Below are 22,752 nucleotides of genomic sequence, written 5' to 3' on the forward strand. Positions count from 1 at the left end.
TGCATCCTCAGGGTAATTGGCCTATTACCATAAAATAAATGCCATGTGCATCACATGTGCTAAACAATCTTGCACATTTGATTAATAACTTGATCAAATGTTATCAGCAAGATTAAAGCATCTCAAAATTTCAAGTCCCGATGATGATAGACCTCCCCTTTGAAATCCCCACAATCATCCTCAGTTGCATTGCATTGTGCCAAAGGAAAAACATACTACACTGGAATTTCCATAAGGCATCACAGTCTCAACTTTGTGCACTGTTATCCAACCATACTACATGCCCCAAACCTTGCTAAAAATTTCCAGCTAGCATAAACAATCTAGAATTGTTGCTAAAAAACCCATTGGATACATCCAAAACTCATGTTTCTAAATTGTTTTTGACTTTAGAACCACAATAAAGCATATTTTTAGCATAAACCTTGGTTGAAATTGTCAATGGCATTTACTAACATGTTGTTGTTCATGAAACCAACTGTAAACCATTGAAAACTAAGCATAATCTAATCATAAATTGATCATTTGCTTATCAGAGAACCGATCACAAACTACTGCAAATATGACCCCAAACTGATTACAAACTCTTTGCAAGAATTGACCAGCAATCAATGCAAAAACTGATGCAAAAGTGATCCCAAAAATGACCATAAATGGTTTTCAAATTGATAAAAAACAGAGCTGAAATTGATCGGAATTTTAATCTCAAAATTGAGGCAAATTTCATGTCCAATTGATTATAAACTAATGTAAAAGTATAATTTTAGTGCACGGGTGAAACTCACTCATCTACATACGTCGCAAAGTGACTAGTACAATGAGTAGTGACCCTATGACAGACATAATATTAGTACATTATCTTAGATGCATGCTGAGATCCACTACATATGAGAGTTGTCCACAACTAGCGAAGTGAAAGTGCTATCTCCCCCTTGAGCATCAGGTAATACTTTGAATCGTTGCTCTGTTGAACCTGACTAAGCTTGAACTGAAGTCGGCTCTAATTGAAAGGCATATCAGTAAAGTTGCAACAACTAAGGATGGTTTGCCAAGTCATCCACTTTGCATCTATTGGTGAAACAATGCTGAAGCTTCACCAAGAAGCATATGGAAACTTTACCTCTAACTTTACTTGCCTCGAAGCCTCCACTAGGTTGTAGGCCTTTCTTCCCATTAAGCATTGCGATGATTTATACTTTCACATTGTTACAACTCCAACTTAACTAATATGCAACATTGCATCCAATTGATTAGCCCCTCACATGTACCTAACATGCTAGGAGCACAAGATGCATAAGGAAATATTCTTGTTTCCATACTTTGGACCATTGTAATGTGAGTGTGCATGGGAATTTGGTTGTATACTACTAGCCATACCAATATACATTTTCCCATACATTGCATGCATTACTAGTTGCATTTTTCTGCATGGCCAATACTATATGGAGCATTTGCATGACTAGCATTAATATCATGAGTCCATCCATTGATTGAACCTAAGAGAGGGCTTAGCTACACCTTGTTCTCCCTTGCTCACAACAATTCTACACATCACATAGTAGACACCTTTGGCATCAGAGAGTCCACCATCAGGGAATGCTACCACATCATTGTCAAGATTCTAGCTACTAAGCTTAGGCTAGAATATATATCTACTCTATCGAGAGATCATCTTCAAAGTATGTGGATTTCCACACCTTGACTTTGTTCCCCAACATGTGCAAGCGGGGATTGATGGCACCAATGCATCAAGCTTCCAAGAAAGCCCACAATGTTAAGCGCATCCCTACTCAATACTCCTACAAGCACCGCTTCCACTCAATTCTCTTGCAAGCTATTTGTGATGTGTATAAACGCATATGGGACGTTTGGGTCATCGTAACTAGTGGCATGAATGATGCATCCCATTAAAAAGCATCATTCATCTATGTGCACTTCAAGAAACAATTTGTTCTATAAGAACTTGTTGTGCACATTGGAGGTATTTGTGACACCTTACTTGCTTGTAGACATTGGTCACGTGGCTTGCAAACACCTCATCACCCCCATTGGAGAGTCCCCCATCTAGCAACAAGTAGGGATTGCAAACTATTTAATTACCACCTAATCCAAAGGGTCATGTCTACATTGAGAATGCCATTGTTGGGATGCTTAAGAATTGTCAGTGTATTCTCAAAGGCTATTCTCAAAGACATAGGCATAGATTTGGAATATGTGCCCATGTCTTTATTCCTTATTGTGTTCTCCACAATTTTGTTCTAGAGAACTCACATGACGATTGGCCTAAATATGGTGATGGAGATAAAGTCCTTCCCTCAATTGAACTTGAGAGAGCACTTAGTTGCACCTTGCTCACAACAACTCCACACACCACATAGCAAACAACTTTCACATTGGAGATTCCATCGTTAAGAAATATTGCCGTGTTAATATGGAGATTCTAGCTACTAAGCTCAGGCTATCATACATCTCTTTTCCATTAGGGAATTGTCTTTGAAGTATAATTGTGGACTTCTAGACCCTAGCTTTGTTCTCCAATGTGTGCGGGGTGATTGATGGCACCCACATCAAGCTTGCAAGGAAGCCCAATATTATTGCACATCCCCACTTAATACTAGTGTAGACACCACTTCCACCTAATTCGTCGGCAAGCTATTTGTGATATGCATAGAGGATCATGGGACATCTAGATCATTGCACCTAGTGGCACAAATGACGCATCTCATTGGATAGCATCGCCCATGCATACGCACTTTGAGGAATTGTTTCTACTTCAAGAACCTCTTGTGCACATTAGAGGTGTTTGCATGACACCTTGCTTGCTTGTAAAGATTCATTATGAGGCTTCTAGATACCTCATTAGTCCCACCTTCTAACAAGCCTTGATTGGAAACTATTTTACCATCACCTATCCATGGGTCGTGTTTGCATTCATAATGCCTTTGGAATAATTAGAAATCGTTAACATATTCTCAAAGACATAGGTGTAGATTTGGAATGCATGCCCAGGTACATTGTCACTTGTGTTCTCCACAAATTTGTTTTGGAGAATGCACATGATGAGATCAGTGTGATAACAACTTTGATATCCATCTAAATGATATATAATGCTGTGTACAACATTACAAGGTCTGAGTGTTTGCAAGGTCAAGCCCTTTGAGATATTGTGTTCCGAGAATGGACTCAACATCTGAATATTTGTGCTTAGCTTGTAGTTCACATCTATTTCACTTAACTTTTTGTTTCCATATTTTATTCCCAAATATTTATGGCATGAGTAAACTTAAGAATTTATGTTGTCTTTATGGATGAAGGGCTCCTTTTTGTTTCTATATTTTATTCGTTAATATTTATGGCATGAGTAAACTTAAGAATTTGTGTTGTCTTTATGGATGAAGGGCTTTAGTATTCATCTTGTAAATTTTTTCTAACAGTACAGTTACCTTGGAAGGTTCCATATAAATTATGTTAGTATAGAACTAACCCTTGCATGTATTGATCTCACGAGGAGCACATCATTTTAAAGAGTAAAACGCATTATAATGTTTCTTCAAGAAGTAAGTAATTGCATGCAATACTATCAAGAAATATGAAAAACTGAACAACTTCTTCAACATAGCTCAAGTTCACAAACGACAAACCTAGAACCATTTTTGCAAATATGTGATCCTAACTCTAATCCGAAAAGCCTAATTCCTATTAGGTTGTAGTTCACACATATTTCATTTAACTTTTTAATTCTACATTTTATTCCTATATTCATGGCATAAGTAATCTTAAGAATTTATGTTGTCTTCATGATGAAGGGCTTAAGCATTCGGCTTGTAAAATTTCTCTATCAATATTGTTCCCTTAAAAGTCTCCATATAAACTATGTTAAGATAGAACTAACCATTGAAAATATTGATCTTGTGAGGAGCACATAATTTTAAATTATAAAACACATCACAAATTTTCTTCAAGAAGTAAGCCATTGCATGTAATACTGTAAAGGAATTTGAAAGATTGAACAACTTCTTCATGAATGATGTAGCTCAAGTTTAGGAATGGCAAACCTAGAACCATTATTGCAAACATGTGATCCTAACCCTAATCCAAAAAGCATAAATTCTATTCCATGTGAACCTCCTCCCAATTATGAGTGCGTTCTCTATGTAGTGCAAGAAGTTGCACTATCTGTAGTTGTATCTTCATACACTCCAACTCAACCCACTCAAATGTACAAATGTACCCATGCCACACTCTAATGACACACCTAATCTATCAAGTCCACCAATAAGCTTTCGCTTCCTATTCATATGCCCTTGAATTGCATGGCCAATATAGAAATGACGCACAACATCATCCACATTGTTGTCACCCACTCTAGAGGTAGTGACATTGGGAACTCAGGTGCTCCCAATCACTTCAACATCCTAATCTTAAACTGCATTACTTCTTGGAGCTAGTGCCACATCTTATACATGCGACATATACTATCGAGGATGCTTGGTCAAAGCTAGAGCACATCACAAATTAATGGATCAAGTACATGGTTATCTACATGAATTTTGATAGCTAAATGGCAAACCTACTAGTAGAAGTGGATCTCTTGACTTGTATGGCTAAGATGCAATGACCAGATCTAAAGCAAGGCTCATGTGGCAAGAGGGTATCCTTATACCACTAGTAAACATCTTTTCATCGAGTGAAAAGGGTTACGTTCCTATACCTTACTATTTCAAGACATATCTCAAGACTCAAATAGAAAATAAGTTACATTCCCTATCCCTTGGCGAGGTAGTATCTAGTATAGCAAAATGGATAAAATGCCCTTTGGAGGGGGCATCTCCTCATCGTGAGCCAATGAAACAACATTTGGAGCAACAAAGTCCACCCTAAAGAAACCTTGCGTTTTTGACTTGTATCTACTTTGGGTCTCTATAAACTCTCTACCACACTTTGCGTTCAAGTCACATGCAATCTCGGTCCATTGCTTTGCTTTAAAATTTTCCCTATTTAGAGAAATCTATTTGTCTTCATAAAAATCTAACAAAAGATTTACATTGCGTAAGACCATATTTCAAATAATTTTCTCTTTTGAGGTGGTTGAGGATCACTCGTAGTTGGTGAGCATGGGTGCAAGACAAGGGTTGCACCTCCTAGTTTGATTATTGCAACATGGTTCATGCAAAGCTCAAGCAGGGAACTGATGAAAGAATAGGCCGTGGAGGCCTTGCAAGAAGAGTAGTGTTTGCAATGTAGTGTTCATGAAAAACATTTCTGATATTACATACAAAAACCTTCGACTCAAAATTTTGGAGATATTTTTAAATGAGATTACATGCATTTACAATTTTTATGACTAAGAATATTATAAAAACTAAAGTTATCGACCTGCTTATTTTAAACTTTAAGAACTTTTTTTTTTGAAGTTTTTGCAATTCATTTTACATTAAACCTTGGTTTTTTGGGAAGATTGCTTCAATGGTAGTTATTGCTGCTACTAAAGGGGGAGGCTTACAGAGAGCTGCAAGCCTTTGATTGTAGATTGTGGTTAGTATAGTGATCGACTTTGCTCTTGCTGTTGCTTGTGATTAATTAGGCTTATGGTGATTAATTAGGCTCGCCATTGGTTAACTAGATTATTCAACTAAGTCATAATTCCATTAAGTAATATTTATATTTATAAGTCATATATACACTTTTTTAAAATTATGAGTTTTATATTACACACACACACACACACACACACATACATACATACATACATATATATATATATATATATATATATATATATATATATATATAAATAATGTACTATAGCTTATTTTGTCTGTAAAGTCAGTGGCCACCAATTTGCATCCCGGTTACCCTCCTCTCTCTCTCTCTCTCTGTGCCGCTGCGTTTGCTCTGCGTTTTGTCAATCGCATATCCTCTTGCCCCTTGGCATCCTGGTCGAATCCTGCTTCCCCCGGCTTCCCCACGAGTTCTGATTAGTAAGTGCTTTATCGTTTCCTCTCTGATCTGGACACCACGGTCACCGTTTCCTGTTTTTTGTTGATTAAATTCTAGGTTTTCTTCCATGCTTTTTTACTTTCCTTCCCTTCCATGCCATTTTTGCTCGTAAAGGCTTTGTGCTAATATGAAAGAACTCTGTGTTGCCTGTCTCAATTAGGTCCATGATCCCTCTCGATGATCGGTCCATAGCTTGATTTTATCTGCGCGGTTGACAGATATACAGGTCAAATCATCTTGCAAATAAATAGCTTGATTTCCGCTTACTATCAAGTCGCTCGCTCGCTCGCTCGCTCCCTCCCTCCTCCTCTCTCTCTCTCTCTCTCCGTCCGTCTGTGCGTTTTGTCTGTCGCCATTTGGAGAGAGGGAGCTCACTGGGATCCTGCACGCGTTCTGCTGCCGCCTGCAACCATGAACACTGAATAGTAAGTGCCTTGTCCTCGCCACTCTGATCTTTATGCCACGGTCCCCCCTTTTCCTGTTTATTTGTTGTTTTGGTTCTAGGCTTTCTTCTCTGCCCGGTACTTTCCTTCCTTTTCATGCAGTCCTTGCCCACAATGGCTTTGTGTAAAAGAGAAAAAAGCAAAATCTGCGTTGTCTGCCTCAACTAGTTCCACGATCCCTTGCAATGATCCGTCCGCGACTTGAATCATCCGCATGCTTGGACCTGTGGGAACCCATATCTCTGTGATATTACTTGATCTTTCTTTTCGCCCCTGGATCGGTTTTTCCCCCTGTATTGAGAATGGCACCGTCTCATTGAGAAGAGCAGATAACAATTTTCAAAGCGTAGCAAGTAGGATTTTGATCTTGCAATGCAACTTACATGACAATTCAGATAACATCTCGGGATTTGATGTTGCAATGCCATTTACATGGCAACTCAGATATCATAGTGCCTCCATTCTATTGCGCTGAAAACCGGGGATTGCCACCATTAATGTGGTTCCTTGTGTGAGGTGGAGGTCAAATAATGTTCTAGAAAAGTCTAGAATATATTAAAGCTTAGAGTTAATTGGTTGTAGGTTATTTATGAGAATTGTGTAGTTGGTGTTTGGAATATGCATAATCCTCGAGTGAGTTTCCTAGGAGTTTCCTGGGATGTTCACTTCTTCTACAAGAACTCAGGGCTCTTACACACTGCCTGATGCACAGAGAAAGGCGAATTACAGGGAGAAAGGGGGCAATTTTCAGGTTTTGATCTTATAACAGGTGCAATGAGGCCCTTCATCTATCTTGCTAGCATTAATGGGGTCTTTGAGGGCTCTTCCACATTGTTTTATCACTCCAGGTGTCATTGGGATATTTAGGCCTTTGTAACTGGTGTTATGAGGGCTGTAGTTACATCTGATGGCTGCTCCCAAGAGGAAGACAACATGCCAGTGGTGCACTGGCCTGGGCCATATTTACAGTATATATCGATAAAGTAATATTGGCAACACTATCCATTCTTGTGTAGCATGCACAGATCAAACTGGATGAGCACTGAAGTATCAGTGGGATCCCTGGAGAGAGAAATTCCTGGGCGATTGCATTGAGTATTTTGCTCGATTTTTTTTTTTTTTTGGGGGTTGGGGGGGGGTTGCTGTTATGTTTACTGGGAAGCAACTGCTTATGTGCCTGCTAGCAAGCTGATGGTTAAGATCAGCCTGTTACAAGTATGTCAGTCTCAATAAACCTGTTACTGCTGTCTCTGCAGGGACTCTGTTCATGGTTTTTGAGTTGACATGAAAATACCTTTGAGATATCTTTGATTCCTTGGTTTGTTTTAGAGAAAGTCTGGGTTATACTGGGATTTTCCCTAAATGCTTGCTGTTGGATCAACATTCTGTGGCATTTTAAATTGCTGGCACTGCCTTTGGGTTGATAACTTGAAGTGGTGAGGGTGGCATTTAGAGAAATTATTGATTAATTGTCATGTAACCATAACTGCAGCCTGCAGGTCACATTGTTTACATTTTTTATTAACATGATTTTAATACATGAAGGCACTTTAAAACCTCATCATCAGAGTGTGGCTACTCTTTAGGAGATGACTATTGCAATGTGAGAGATATTCAGGACAAGTATATTCATTGGTGGAGATATGGTGCAATTCATATTGGATTGACATGAATGCTATTTTTGCTATTTAAGGCACTGAATAGACTTTGTTTGCAGCAATCATTTGCTCAATCTGCCTTACCCTTGCTCTTAACTATTATTGGAATCATTTAGCACGATGGACTTAATTGGTTGCTTTCAAGTGGCCCCAAACTAATCCATTAACTCTCTTTAGATCAGGATGTAGGCTTGTAAGCACTTTGGCTGGCATCACAGCTTCAAGTTAGATTTGAGTGCCCTTCTACCCACTTGTGATCTTTATAATCATCCCAAGTACATATACTCTCTTGTAAATGCACCTAAATCTTGCAACAGCCTTTTGAAGAAGCTCAAACTAAATCTCTATTCCCCACCAAATTTTGTCAATACCTTGCTTATATCAAGGTACTCCCGGCATCAATCCAGATCTGTTTGATATAGAGGAACAGTATGGGATGTGTCAAAAGGCTATTATTTTCAGATTTAATTCTACAGCAGCAGTGCGAGGAGTAGGATGAGTTCATGAGGTCGTTTCTAAGATTTAACACCAGCAAAGACAGTCTGGTCTTCCATTGATCACCTAGGTATTGACCTTTCAACTAGGTATTGTAGCATTGCTAAGAAGGGCTTATGCATTAGAGTTGATTACTTTGTTAGCAGATATGTCAACTCATGTGTGAGTCTATGCATGCTTTAGGGCTGGGCATTATTTAGATTTTTTTATGGTCTTCATTTTGGTCATATTTAGCATTTATGGCTGGTCGACCTGATCATATTGAGGACATATTTTTGTCCTATTTTTATTCAGGCTCCTCCTCCTTAGTTAGTCAGTCAGTCAGTCACCATCACATTTGTGGATCTTTTGCTGGAGAGAGGAGCAGGTGCTGGTGCCCACACAGCCAATGACTCCCCGTTGTATGCGATTGTCTCGTGTTGGATATACAGATTTCATTTCCTGAGCATACATCTGAGTTCTCATCTGTATTGTGTTCTTCAATGTTCCTTCTTTCCTTCCTCTTTTGTTTGTGTTTAATAGTTTATTTCAGCACATGTCTGTGCTTCCATTGCTGTATCCACTTCTGATATGGTATGAGATTTCAGGTTCTGTGCTCCTGCTATGTTTTCTTGTGTGTAGATTGGGACTTGCGATGGTTGTTTGGGACTAAATGTAGCAATGGAAGATGCACTAGGCATAGGTGGTAGGTGGAAGGACAGTCGTTAGGGTTTGGAGTAGTAGACGGAGTGGTGGCAGTAGTCACAAAGGTTGGATAACCATGTGGAGGAAGGCTGATGGTGAAGACCTTCACGTGAATGCAAAAAACCTGTATAGAAGGAATGATTATTGCATGGGGGCAGCGTGCCTATTTATAGATGTGGATGGATCCTTCCAAATTAGGGTTTCACAGAAACTTTGGAATTGCACATCGATTTTGTATTTTCATTAAATAAGCATGTCTTGGGGCTGTTTAAGAGGCTAATCAGCATGGGATCCATTTCTTAGCTCAACACCCTCTCTTAGGCCTTAAATAGCACTGGAAAGGAGGGCCAACCGTACCCAAGGTGCTCCATCCCAAAGCAGCTAAGGCATCGGACAAAGGGTGCATGGTGGCTACCCAACGGCCTACCAAGACTATAGAGGTGATGAATATCTTACTAAAGGGATTCCAAGTAGTCACCCTAGAGAGGACAAGGTATTGAATAAATGGTGCTCATCGGTTGCCCAGTGGCCCATTAAGTCCTGTAAAGGCGGACAAAACCACAATGACTTTTTTTTGTTTTTTTGGTTTAAATGAAGAAATATAAAGGTGTTTGGAGAGATGGTTGGTGGTTGATTAAGTAATTGGACGATACGGGAGAATGAGAAGGGATGGTTAGATCCAACTATCACAAAACAGACAAGCTATCCATTCACTGGAGTGTGTCGATGAGGAGGGGAGGGGTAGACATAGTGGTGGTATGGTGTAAGAATCTCTCGTGGAGACAACTTAGGAATCCCCCAGAAGTGCTTTGCACAATGAGATGCATAGTATGCTACATGTTGAGAATGCTTATGCAGTAGGTGCCACTTGAACAATGTCCCTAATGGAAAAATTGTTCACTTGCACAAGCGCCTTTTGCAAAGATGATGAAATCATGTAATGCATAGGAGAAGGTACAACAAGGGTGGAAAGGCTGATGTCAAAGACAAGTACTGAAACCTAGAGAATACCAAGAAGGATAGCAATCTTCTCTCAGTTGTGGATGTCGATGCTGAAAGAGAAAGAGAAGCCAAATTTTGCTCTTCAAGTGGTACCAAGAACCATGATGTGAGGAAGCATTTCAACTAAAAGAATAAGATAGAAGTCAACACAATGATAGTACAAGAAAGATGTATGATTCTCCTTGGGAGGGGAAGCCTCAGTAGAAGAGCAACACTCTAGGATGATGAAACCATGAAAGGAATGGTGCACATCCTAAGTCTCTAGCCTAGGCAAGATCAGTGCAAACTTGCATGTTAGCTCTATTCTAAAATCAAAACCTTGCAAAAGAGATGAAGATTTGCAAGTATAAAGGTCTATAGTGAGATGCTTCCAAAAACAAAACAAAACAAATGAAAAGCTAATTGAATGAACAATGCAATGATGTAATGTGTGTGTGTAACGTGCCCGCCCCTCAAATCGCGGGATACATCTTAGCAGTCCATCGAGAGATCAATCTAGAAGACGCCACCCAATACTCCCAAGGAATGACACGGGTTTTGCCAACTAGGGTTTCTCGAATCTGCCCCGCAACGGAACTTATCCGGCTGTTCCCACTAGGATCGACTTGAAGTTTGGGTTCCTAGCAGTCGAGTCTTCCTAACAGCCTTCTAGCATCGGTCTACAGCCGCTCCACTTTGCGTAGATGCAACTGGATCCAAGATGCAACTGGACCCAAGCAGACTCATGCCGCACTTGGTTCAAAGAGAATGGGAAACGAGAGGAATGCATCACTTGACCTCTCTGCCCGTAGGGCATAGTCCCATTCCGGTCCCCTAAAACGGTATGAATCAGGATTCTAACCAACATTGTCTAAGGTCATCGTCCGTCCTTTCCTAACATTCCTCGTTAACATTTCCTTTTGAGGAAAGCACTCGGCTAATCGAGACCACCCTTCCGTAGGATAGACCCATTAGTCATATCCACCACGGTTCCCTCAGGGGTTGTTTTAGTTATCTAATTACCTACCACGTTATGTTTGACACATAAAAGGAGCTTCCTTAGTAAACCCGTTAGTCACAGGTTCCTTTACGTAATTTTGGACACTGATACGAAGACAATATAAAACAAGATCAAACACTTCCTTAACTTATCTTAAGATTAATGTCTGCCTCTTGCCCATACAGGAGAATTAAGTGTTTCTTTCTGCTTCCGCAGAAAAATCCTTCCGTCTCCCGGCAATAAAACCCGAAGGTTTATCCTTCCAAGATTCCGTCTTGTAACTAGTATCAAGGTCTCGAGATATCATCTCGAGTCACGTAGAACACTTGTGTAGGGCACGAAGGCATTGGGATTTACGGCCAGAGCCCCTATTGGTATCCAAGCGTCCTCCTACGCTAAGTAATTTCCACGGAGAGACCTCTCGCGGCGGGTTCAGTCCACATTCCCGGCGCGGATTCACAACCCTCTTGGTTAGGGTTTGGCGGTTCGCGGGGGGTAGCTAGTGCCATCCTTCCTTAATTATTCCTTTAGGAAATCAACCACAGCTAAAGCAACCAGTATAGTAACAATTTCTAGGAAAAACATCCCTTTCATTTCCAATCAAGAAAATATCATTTTTCTACATCAAGCAATCACTTTGCTTATAAACCATTTGTCCTTAGTAGGGTCTCCTCTTACCAAGGCAACCAGCCAATTCACTTAGAAATATCCTTTTCAAAACAACCAAGCATAAGCCTTGATCAACATTCCATTTAGAATCAACTTACTAGCCTAGCTTAAACCAGGAGGGTATCCACTTCCAATAATCTAAGACAAGATCCTTAAAAACAACTCATAAGCATGTGTGTTTAATCACTCAACTTCTTTTGAATCTCTCTTTCCCTTGGGTTTTATCCTAGGGTTCCAAGTTGTGAATCCTCGATTCTTTGCACGTCTTTTAACATACTTGGTAATCTTTAAAACACAATATATTGCAAGACTTGTCATACATTCTTTCCATCCTCTCTTAGTGCGATGCTATGCAGAATCTTCTAATCAAGCTTATCTCACATGCACATGGTGCGCTTAATATATTAGTACAGCCTAAACAATCTCCAACTCTCTTCATATCTGGCAATGAGTACTTGTTCCTAAAGTGCAAATAAAAAATATTTCCTTGTAAGCGATCCATGAAAGTCTAAGAACCTGTTAGTATTCTAAATGCAAATTTACCCTAATATTTCATGCGGTCTCCAAACATAAACATTGGCTATCATAGGATAAGACAACCTATTTGTGGTAAGCAAGATCAAGACCTATCTTCCGCGTGGAATGCAAGATAGATGACAAGTCCTCTATGCTTTTGTGCAGTTGCGTCCTATGAATGGAAACTAACATTTCATGTATTTATTTTAATCACGGAAGTAAACCATGAATTATAGTTAACAAATCATGCACTAAACTAAGTGAAAGTCTATCATTTTATGTGACATATTATGAAAACCTTATCATTTCATGTGGCGGAATGAAATCAATAGTTCTTCCCTAGGCCAAGGAGAACTTGGTTCCGCGAGATGGGTTTTGGAGTTGTGCTAATTCCCGCGTCGGCTATACCTGGTGCGCCATTAATGGCCGCAATTCCGACGGCTCCATTTGCACCATGAATTCCATTTGTACTTGTCCCTTGAGCAACTATGGTAGCTCCTGCGGTCTTCACTTCTTCTTTGCGCTTGGGGGCCATGGTAAGTAGCTAGCCAAAAATTGCGGATATGATATCAAGAGGGTAAGGTGATAATGATAGTCAAGAGGGAGGATGACAAAATCTAACTTTATCCTTGTCCCTTATCTCTCTCTTTCTCACTATCAATTCACTCTCCCTACCTCTCACCTTCTCCCTTTATTTCTGCCTATTTGTTTTTCTTAACCTTTCTCTCTCAGCTTATATTCTCTCTATTTATCTCCCCTAGACTCTCCTCCTCTTCACTCTCTCCCTTCTTCTTCTCCTTCTACCCTTCTCTTTTCTCTCTTCTTCTCTCTTCTTCTCTCCCTTCTCTCCCTTTCTTCTTCTTCCCTTCTCTTCCTTCTCTTCTCCTCCTCTTCTCTCTCTTCTCTCTCACCCTTCTTCTCCTTCTCTCCTCTCCTTCTCTCCTTCTTCTCTCTCTTCTTCCCTTCTCTTCCTTCTCTTCTCCTCCTCTTTCTCTTCTCTCTCTCCCTTCCTCCTTCTCTTCTCCTCCCCTTCTCTCTCTTCTCTCTCTCCCTTCCTCTTCCCTTCTCTTCCTTCTCTTCTCCTCCCCTTCTCTCTCTTCTCTCTCACCCTTCTTCTCTTCTCTCTCTCTCTCCACGATCACAGGTGGGTGGGCTGTCGTTCGAACATCAGGAGGGAGGGGTGCGCGCTGCAGAATTGGGGGAGGGGGGGCTGCTGTTATCGCCAGCAGTGGGGGTGCACACTACTACGTCAACGGAGAGGGGGCCGAACCACCAACGAGGGGGGGGGGGGGGGGAAGATTCGTTTGCCAACGGGAGAAGGGCGCAGCCCGACAGTGAGGAGGGAGGAGGGGGGGGAGCTTCTGCTCCTCTTTGGCGAGCCCCCATGGGCTTTATGGAGATGGTGTGGGGGGGAAGGCGACGTCCTCCTGCCACCTGGGGGGCTGCATGCCCCCCTCTCTTTACCACTTCACTCTCTCTCTCTCTTCCTGCCATGCAGTCGGCAAGGGGAGAGAGAGGGGGTAAAAAAACTTTAAAAAAATTTGAAAATTTCCTAGGGGGGGTTCCTATGGGAAGCTTGGAGATATTACAGTGTGTGTGTGTGTGTAAGTGTAGCGGAAGACTTAAGAATGAAGATCTAAGGACAATCCTATGGGCATGACTCAATAGCCTAAAGACCTAAGAGTGCAAAGATGGAGCAAATCTACGGATGTGGCTACCATTGCTTACGTTCATGAGCAAGGCTTTGCCAATGAAACTCTTGGCGAGGTGGCAAGGTAGTCCTAGATGGAGGTGAATGTGAAGTGGATGCGTAAAGTGCAATGGCATCGGTACTAAAAGACCTATCAACTAATCCTTTAGGTGTATTGAAAGATATAGGTTGCTAAGGCCGTCCGTGTGCCACATGTTCAGTAGCCATTGGGGTAGATGGAGCAGATGGTGTAGGAATGGGAGATGTAGCCCAACTAGACTGGCTAACCGGAGTGGAGGTAGTTGGAATAGTTTGCTGTAGTTTTGTAAGTGGAAGACCTTGGGCCTTAGTACAACACTCACTCATCCACATGGCCCGATCTTTGGCAGTGTGTGTAAAACCTATTTTTCTTAGGGAATTGTTGTCAAATGGATTTTGGTTTCTTTGGTTCTCTTTGAGAAAGAGGCACCACTCTTTGATTGGCTTGTCTTCACATCTTGCTAGTTCTTGCCATTGTTAGTTTTCCCTCTCAAAGAAGAAGCAATCAATCCCCTTTGCTCAAAGTAAGGTTGTGTGGAGGCTTTCTTGTGGACTTGATTGTACAGCCATGCGTAACACGAGAACTATCACTCTAGCTCATAGGTCAACAATCTAGATAGTAAGATAATGTGTTGGATAAAATGGAAGTATTTGTTGGACAACTTGTTTAAGAAGAACGTGACCTGATCATTGTATGATTGTGGGGATGTAGTAGTGGCAAACTCGGTGAGTAATTGCTAATATTTGGCCAACTTGACTTTGAGTATTTGTGAGGGTATTCTTGGCCGTTGCAACACGAGCGATAGTGCTAACGGGGATAGGGTGGATAGGGGGAATATGGTGGGGGAGTGAAGCACACTTGGGAAGTAATCCCAGAGTACCCACGATGGATACGAGAAGTGTGCACAGTGGATCCAAATGTGGGCATGTTCTGATTGGGTATGGGCATGGCAACTGCATGACAAGCCCATGGTGGAGGGATAGGAACACGTGGAGGAGAGGATGGGAATCCTTGTGTAGGAGTGATGCAAGGGATGTGAGATGACACACTATAAGCAAAGGATGAAAATCCTTGTGTCTGAGAGGTCAAAAGAGGTGGGTGAATGGAGGTAGCGAGGGGGATGCCCATCAAGCCATCCTAGTGGAAAATGATGTGCTCATTGATGGAAAGGTGGAGGGAGTTGTGGTAAAGGGTGGAATGCCATGTAACAAGACCCCATGGTGCAAAGTGGCTTGAGGGTAAGTGGAGGGAATAGTGTTAAAGGGTGGAATGCCCCCTAACAATGTACTGTGATGTGAAGGGGTGGCTTGAGGGTATGTGGAGGGTACATTGTTAAAGGGTGGCATTCCCCCTAACAATGTACCGTGATGTGAAGGGGTAGGAAAGTGTGAGTATGGAATAGAGAATGAAAATGTGCTAGGAGCAGAAACAGAGGTTTCAAGTTTGCGTGTGGCGAATGTGGATGTGGAGTGTAATCCAAGGGTTTGGAGTGAAGAAGCAAGGAAATCGAGGGATGAGCTAGAAGAGGTGGGTGGGATGGGAGGAATCTGAGAAGAGTGGCTTACATGCTCTAATGAAATAGAAGATGTAGATATACGTGATGAAGGATGCGTGCTTCAAGAGCCCCCTCTACTGACGTTTACATATAGAAAATTGGATTTTGATTCATACGATTCAGAGGCGTTGTACAAACTTGACATTGGGCTTGGCTGAAATGAAGAAGATGGGTTGCCAGTCGTTCCAAACGCTGTATGTCCTCCATAATCGGAGAGGTGGCCAGCCCCATCAACTGGTTTGGATGGTGTAGCAACATTGGTAGAAGGGGTGTCATATTGACTATACGTGATGCGTGAGAACTCTTTAAACTTCTCTATCGTGAGATTGAAATTTAGAATAGGAGAAAACAAAGAAGGTGAAGGTGAAGGTGGGGTGTTTTCTTCCCCATTGAGTCCATAATGTCTCCTCAGGGTGTCCAGTGTGATGGAGAAGCCTGATAAGACATCATGGGGTCCCGAGAAGAAGGTGATTGAGATAGTTTGATTTGGCTACGAGTCATTCGGGTGCCTTGCACAAAACCTAGCACTCCACAATATCCACATGATACTCTTTACAAGAGCATCGGCTTTGATACCATGTGAAGAAATTGCTAGGGTTTGCACTGAGGAAACAGAGAGTGTACAAGCATGATAGAAACACAAAGATACAGACAATGACATGCAAAACTCAAAAACGCAAAAAAACAAACACAAACAGAGAGAGAGAACTCTAAAGTGAATGAATCAATGCAGTAAATGAATTAAAGAGTGTACAGAATGCCCAAGGGTAGAGTGGTGAGTGTCAAGAGTGTAACGTCCACTGAAGACGGATCCGGAGTGTTGTAACCACTAGTTGGAGTGTGTTGTAGGGTATAGAAGACAAAAATGCAGATCACTGAAAGCAGTAGGATGCGCGGCGATAGCAATGGACGATGGCTGAAATTGCCAAACGCAGTAGAAGAGGTGTAGATTGGGGTTAGCAAAGGCGGTTTGAAGCCAAAAGTAGTAGTGGAAGAAGTGCAAGGCAACAGGCAACAGTCGGAAGGGCAGTCACAAGGGGCTAGAGCAATAGACAGAGTGGTGGCCGGTAGAGGGGTGAGTGTTAAGAGTGTAGCGTCCATCGAAGACGGATCCGGAGTGTTGTAACCACCAATTGGAGTGTGTCATAGGGTATAGAAGATAAAAAACGCAGATCACTGAAGGCAGTAGGATGTGTGGTGATAGCAGTGGAGATGCAGGAGGATGGCGGCGATGGTTGAAATTGCCAAACGCAATAGAAGAGGTGTGGATTGGGGTTAGCGATGGCGGTTTGAAGCCAAAAGTAGTAGTGGAAGAAGCGCAAAGCAATAGGCGACAGTTGGAAAGGCAGTTGCAAGGGGCTAGAGCAATAGACGGAGTGGTGGCAACAGTCGCAAAGGCTAGACAGCCACGTGGAGGAAGGTTGATGGCGGAGATCTTCACATGAATCCTGCATAGAAGGGATGAAGATTGAATGGGAGTAGCGTGTCTATTGATAGATGTGGATGGATCCTCCCAAATTAGGATTTCACAAACACTCCTTAAACCACCCACCGATTTTGCGTTTTTCATTAAATAAGCATGTTTGGGGGCTGTTTAAGAGGCTAATTAGCATGGAATGCATTTCTTAGCTCAACACACAATACCACAGGACATTCTTTAAACAAGTATACTATTCGAAAATATACTAGGGTTTGTGTAGAGAAAACACAAGATGTACGACCATGACTAAAACACAATAACTCAGACAATAATGCAATAAATGCAAACCCCATGTTAGAATTTGCCAATTTTGGGCAATGCCCAATGTAATTTGTGTGTTGTGGACACTTATTAAAGTGTTAATTTAGGGTGTATACACCTAGTGTCTTAGGACATTAAAGTAGTGACACTAGGCTCTAGAGTAAATAAATCTAACTTTAGTTAGTTGGTGGAAGTTTGGTTAGACCAACCTTAGACCTAAACCTTAGTTGTACTTTCATCTATCTTTTTAGCTTGGCAAGTAGACTATCGTTCAGTTCACACAATCTATTGTTTACTCTCTTGTTTCTCTCTCCTCCATAGCTGGCAGCTTGCTCTCACACCCTAACACAAAACTCAAACTGAAAACATAAAAATACAAACACAAATGGAGAGAGAAGAGAAACTGTAAAGTGAAGGAATCAATGTTGTAGATGAATGGAAGAGCGTATAAAACGCTCAAGGGTAGAGCGGTGAATGATGTTGGAGAGTCACGTACACCGGAGACGGGATTTGAGTGCTGTAACGACCAGTCGGAGTTGTGAGAGTGCGGGGGAAGGTTGGAAACTAATCACTCGATGTTGAAAGTAGCTAGGCGATAGTAGAACAGGAAAGTACTAATGTAGGCAGCTAGCCGAACAGCAAAACTGAAAATGTAGTTGTAAGAGCTCTAGGGAGCAAAGTGGTAGCTAAGAATAGGTCACTAGATGTAGGATGATGTTGGGCTGCAATCGACAAGGGTTGGATGGTAGGTGGAGATGGAAGGTGGTTGATGGGGCTGAAATCTGCATGGAGTGAGAAACATGCATAGAAGGATAGGTTGAATGGTGGGCAGCCTATCCATTTATAGATGCAGAAGGATCCTCCCAAATTAGGGTTTTGCTTATGGGACACAAACTCTCTCGAGGACTGCACCCTGTTTAACTTTTGGTAATTTACATGTTTTGGGGCTGTTTTAAAGAGCTAACTAGTTTATAATACATTATTATCTCAACAATTGGAATGTTCCCCAAGGATTCAACCTGCATACGAGACATGACACAAGCCATATCCACAAATAAGTGGGACTGGACATTAGACTCGTCTCCTAGCGAGAGTCAAACGGGCTCATCCCCTATTCTAGGACCTAGGAGCAGTCCAGGTCACGACCACATCCCAAGGGTAGGCATCACATACAACCAGCCTGCACCATCCCGATGTATGGATGTGTTGGCCAATGGGCCAAGAGTCCAAGATTGGTGATCACACAATGATGTGCACAATAGGGCCTTGAGAGTCCTATAAATAGGACTCAGCTGCCCCAAACCTGAAGTGCCCTTAGTGCATTTGCACTAAGTCTTTTCATGACCACTGTGACCAATGCTTCTAGTGCTCATTTGGATCCAACAACGTAACACAAATTCTGGCTGGAAACCGACCCCTAGGATGCTGGACAGCAAGGCAACTTGCTGCAGCAATAAATGTAGAACCAGAGGGCAGCAGCAAGGTAGGCGCCAGCTGAGTAAGGTGTGGCAGCAGTTGCGAGGGCTGGACAGCAATTGAGTGATGTGGGCTGATGGCTGAAAATCTGCAGAAGAGTAATAACCTGCAGAAACGGGATGGGCAGCTTGTCTATTTATGGATGAGTGGATCCTCCCAAATTAGGGTCTTGCTTATGGGACATATAAACTCTCTAGGAACATGTTTCTTTTTTACTGAAAGTTTCGGTAATAATGTATTTTGGGGCTGTTTACAAGAGCTAATTGTCTGAAGGTCACAAGATCAGCCTCTAGCAAACTTGGTCAACCATTCATAGCCACAAGTCAATGAGCCACGAACACATGCTGTGTGGCCCTTGCAGGTGTAGATGCCAATGAAAATTCAAATGCATAGGAAGCTGATGAAGCAACTGCCAATTTGTTGTTCTACATGGATCACATCAAGTTTATCTGCACTGGGCCAGCAGGCTGCAATACCACATTCTCACACAAAGCAAGATTTAGATTTTGTTCAGAATCTAGAAGATGGCCAATCATTGCTGGTTTAAGCCTCAGTCAATAATACTGATTGGATAAGAGCATGTGATATGGTATTTCAACAGTGGTACTGCATTTGCACCACCCTGTCCAGGTGCCACTTACTGAGTGCTCATTCTCTTGCTGAATGGACTCTTGATGTCAAGTGGCTTTGCACATGACATGGCTGGTCACCAATTTGAACCTGTTAGAGACATCAATGCTGTGTGGATGTGAGGTAATGATTTGGGACATTAATACTCATGTAACATAGTACTTTATGTTTGCTGTAATCTCTTTGCTACTAGTTTTGTTATCTTTTTGGCTCTGTTTTGTGGCTTGTACCGTGTGAATAACTTTTTTTTTTGGGTGGTTTTTATCAGGGGCTTAACTGAGTTTTGTGTGCACAGCTAGAGCCATACACGAGCAACTGCAACATGGTAATAGTTCTTACTGCATCTTGCCTACTGTCCATTTACATTTGTAATTGTACACTCAGGGGTGGGTTTGTTTCCACCCCTTGATTCCTTGTGTGCATGTGTGCTTGAGGCTGTCCAGGCATTTGGCATCTGTGTATGCATCTGTTTATGCAGATGTGTTGGAAAATTTATGCACCAATCATGGTCATTACATGTAGATGTGGAGTACTTACTTACTGCCTATAGCTGAAGTGCTTTTTGATTAGTAAAATAGTTATGTGGGTGCTGATTGTTTTTTGGAAAATTTTTTGTGTTTTCTTAATGAAGTAAAGCCAAATTATTCTATCTCATTCAGTCAGTTCTTTTTTGAGGTGACTTTTGCTTATCCTTTGACTTCTGCTGGCAGTCTTCCCTAGCAGCTGCAAGAGCAGACAATTTTTACTATCCACCAGAATGGACTCCAAATCAGGTAGGCATTGGATTTGATCCAGTCGTGAAGTTTTGAATGCTCAATTTAGCTCAGCTGTACTATGCGCATACCTTTGGTATTGGCAGGGTTCCTTAAACAAGTTCCATGGACAACATGCACTAAGGGAGAGAGCAAGAAAATTGGATCAAGGAATTTTGATCATAAGGTGAACCTGGAAGGAGAAAAAGAAATGCAAATGTCTGTTATATGGACTAGGTAGCTTTCCTCCGTCGTAGTTACTAAGCCTAATGTCACCTTGCAAAATCTGACAGGTTCGAGATGCCTTTCAATATCTGGTGTGGTGGCTGCCACTCCATGATTGCAAAGGGTGTGCGTTTTAATGCAGAGAAAAAGCAAGTGGGAAATTATCACTCCACTAAGGTATTGTGCTGTATGGTTCTTGCTTTACAAGGTTGGCAATTTAGTCATGTGCCCTTCTGTAGATCATTGAATTGTGGTCAGAGTCCGGTCTTTTTAAGTTTTTATGTTTGCTGTTGTAGATATGGAGTTTCAAGATGAAAGCAGCATGCTGCAAGCAAGAGATAGTGATCCAAACTGATCCACAGAATTGCGAATATGTCATTATTAGTGGAGCAGAACGCAAAACTGAAGTGTTTGATCCAGAAGATGCTCAGACACTCGTGCTTCCGTCGGAGGAGGGTAGGTGGCTATTACTTATGATTACTTCAAATGAAATTTGCCTGTCATGGATGCCAGCTGTTAGAAGGTGGTTTTTAAAGGATCATAGTACATAAAGCGAAGGCAGAAATGGTTTAAACATTAGTTTGCCACCTTAAATATGACATTTTCTTTCCCTTCAGAGTTGTGCTTTATCATGGCAGTATGTGGTCTGCAAATATGAGAAATGATAATGACCTGATTTGTTCTATCATGAAAGTTTTGAGGGCCACTCAAGTAACGACATATGTTCTTAATTTGCAACAGACAGAGGCAAATTGGCAGACCCTTTCTATCGTTTAGAACACTTGGGAGAAGATGTACAGAAGGCTAAGGAAACAGAACCTTTACTTGTACGCATGCAACGTGTATCAGATGTCAAGCATGAGAAGGACTATTTACTTAACAGGTCACTTAGAGCTCAATTACGAGTAAGTAACAATTCCTCCATCAGATTTACATGTTGCAAGCTTAATGCAAACTCGAATGCTCACTATTTTGCACGTTAGTGTTTTGTTCAATCATAATTTATGCGTTATGGATCATTTTGCAGGCACAAAAGGAGCGAGTAGCTGCAGAAATAGATTATTCCAAGAAGTTGGGACTGGGCATCAGACTTCTCCCTCCCTCAAAAGAAGATGCAGAAGAGGCTCTTAAAGTCAAGTTTGCCAGGAACTTTGAAGCCAACAGAAAGCGGAAAAGGGCAGCTATACAAGCATCGTCAATTTTCTCAGGTTCTTCAAAGCAATGCTATTCTTCTCCCATAGATGAAGATCAAAAGCTGCAGTTGCTTGCAAAAAAAAGAAAAGTAAATGCAGCTGCAGTTCATAGCTTTGTTACTGGCAGGGTCAAACCATCCTCTCAGCCTAAAACCATAGAGACAACTCCAAGAAAGAAATTCAGGATCACAAAACCAACTTGATGGCAGCAAAGCTAACTTCTGTATTAGCATTTTCAGTCTAGTCTTACTGGTTTTCAAGCCAAACACTGGCAAAGTTTGGTTTACAACTGATTCTGTCTGGATATATCATCATACACTGTTCTAGAGGAGTTCATTGTAAGGAGTCAGTACGAGGACTTGGAAGAGAAAGCAGAGTTACAATCCTGAACATAGTATGACCAGAGTACATGTTCTGCTATTTGAAGGGATCCTTTCACCCCATTCAAGATTGCAAAAGCACATGTGGATGTGTAAGGATGGGCACAGGCCAGAGGAAGTCTGCTGGGTCAGAAGCTCGTGTAAAGGAGAGAATACAGAGAATTTGTAAATAACTGCTGGCTCAATTTTCATTTGAGATCAGAAGGTTATTGTTTCCTGTGCATGCGTTGGGGGTTGAAAGTCTGATTAGTGTATATTACTTCAAGTGGATTTCATATGTTGTAGAGCTGCTTTTGCTCTCGCAATTTTTGAGTCTTCCATTTCTTACCTGGTTTTGAAGTGCACTCTCACAATGATTGCCCGGAGCAGCTTAGCATGAGGGGACAAGGCATGAATCTTACCCGGAGCTGACATGCAATCTTGGTCAAAAAAGCATTTACTAAAAGCAAGCCAAAGTCTAGTAGGACATGTTTATTGTGTTTTTCCTTTGTATTCTTTCCATTATTTGTTTATTTTATTTTCTTTTGGTTTTTTTCTTAAAAATGAACAACTTTGGATTAATGAATTGCGATATTTACAAAGAAAGCACTTTTTGGCCAACCAAGCATACTTGAAGACACATAG

General features: G+C 41.5%; 1 protein-coding gene across 3 annotated transcripts; it reads left to right on the plus strand.

The window, feature by feature from the left end:
• Window positions 1-5,831: 5,831 nt before the first annotated feature.
• Window positions 5,832-22,455, plus strand: LOC148030057 (coiled-coil protein (DUF572)). Of its 3 annotated transcripts, XM_087686332.1 has the most exons (9): window positions 6,331-6,425; window positions 19,579-19,701; window positions 19,847-19,903; window positions 20,289-20,351; window positions 20,438-20,517; window positions 20,624-20,732; window positions 20,852-21,011; window positions 21,297-21,460; window positions 21,583-22,455. In XM_087686332.1, the coding sequence occupies exons 3-9, from the start codon at window positions 19,901-19,903 to the stop codon at window positions 21,949-21,951; spliced, it is 948 nt and encodes a 315-aa protein (XP_087542458.1). In that variant the 5' UTR covers window positions 6,331-6,425; window positions 19,579-19,701; window positions 19,847-19,900; the 3' UTR covers window positions 21,952-22,455. The 3 variants fall into 3 exon arrangements, with proteins under 3 accessions (XP_087542457.1, XP_087542456.1, XP_087542458.1); XM_087686331.1 differs by lacking the exons at window positions 6,331-6,425; window positions 19,579-19,701 and adding an exon at window positions 5,832-5,981; XM_087686330.1 differs by lacking the exon at window positions 19,579-19,701 and having other exon boundaries at window positions 6,320-6,425.
• Window positions 22,456-22,752: the final 297 nt, after the last annotated feature.

Source organism: Lygodium microphyllum, chromosome 10 (assembly GCF_053477565.2).
Source record: "Lygodium microphyllum isolate KBCC chromosome 10, Lygodium_microphyllum_v1.1.10, whole genome shotgun sequence".
NCBI classification, from domain to species: domain Eukaryota; kingdom Viridiplantae; phylum Streptophyta; class Polypodiopsida; order Schizaeales; family Lygodiaceae; genus Lygodium; species Lygodium microphyllum.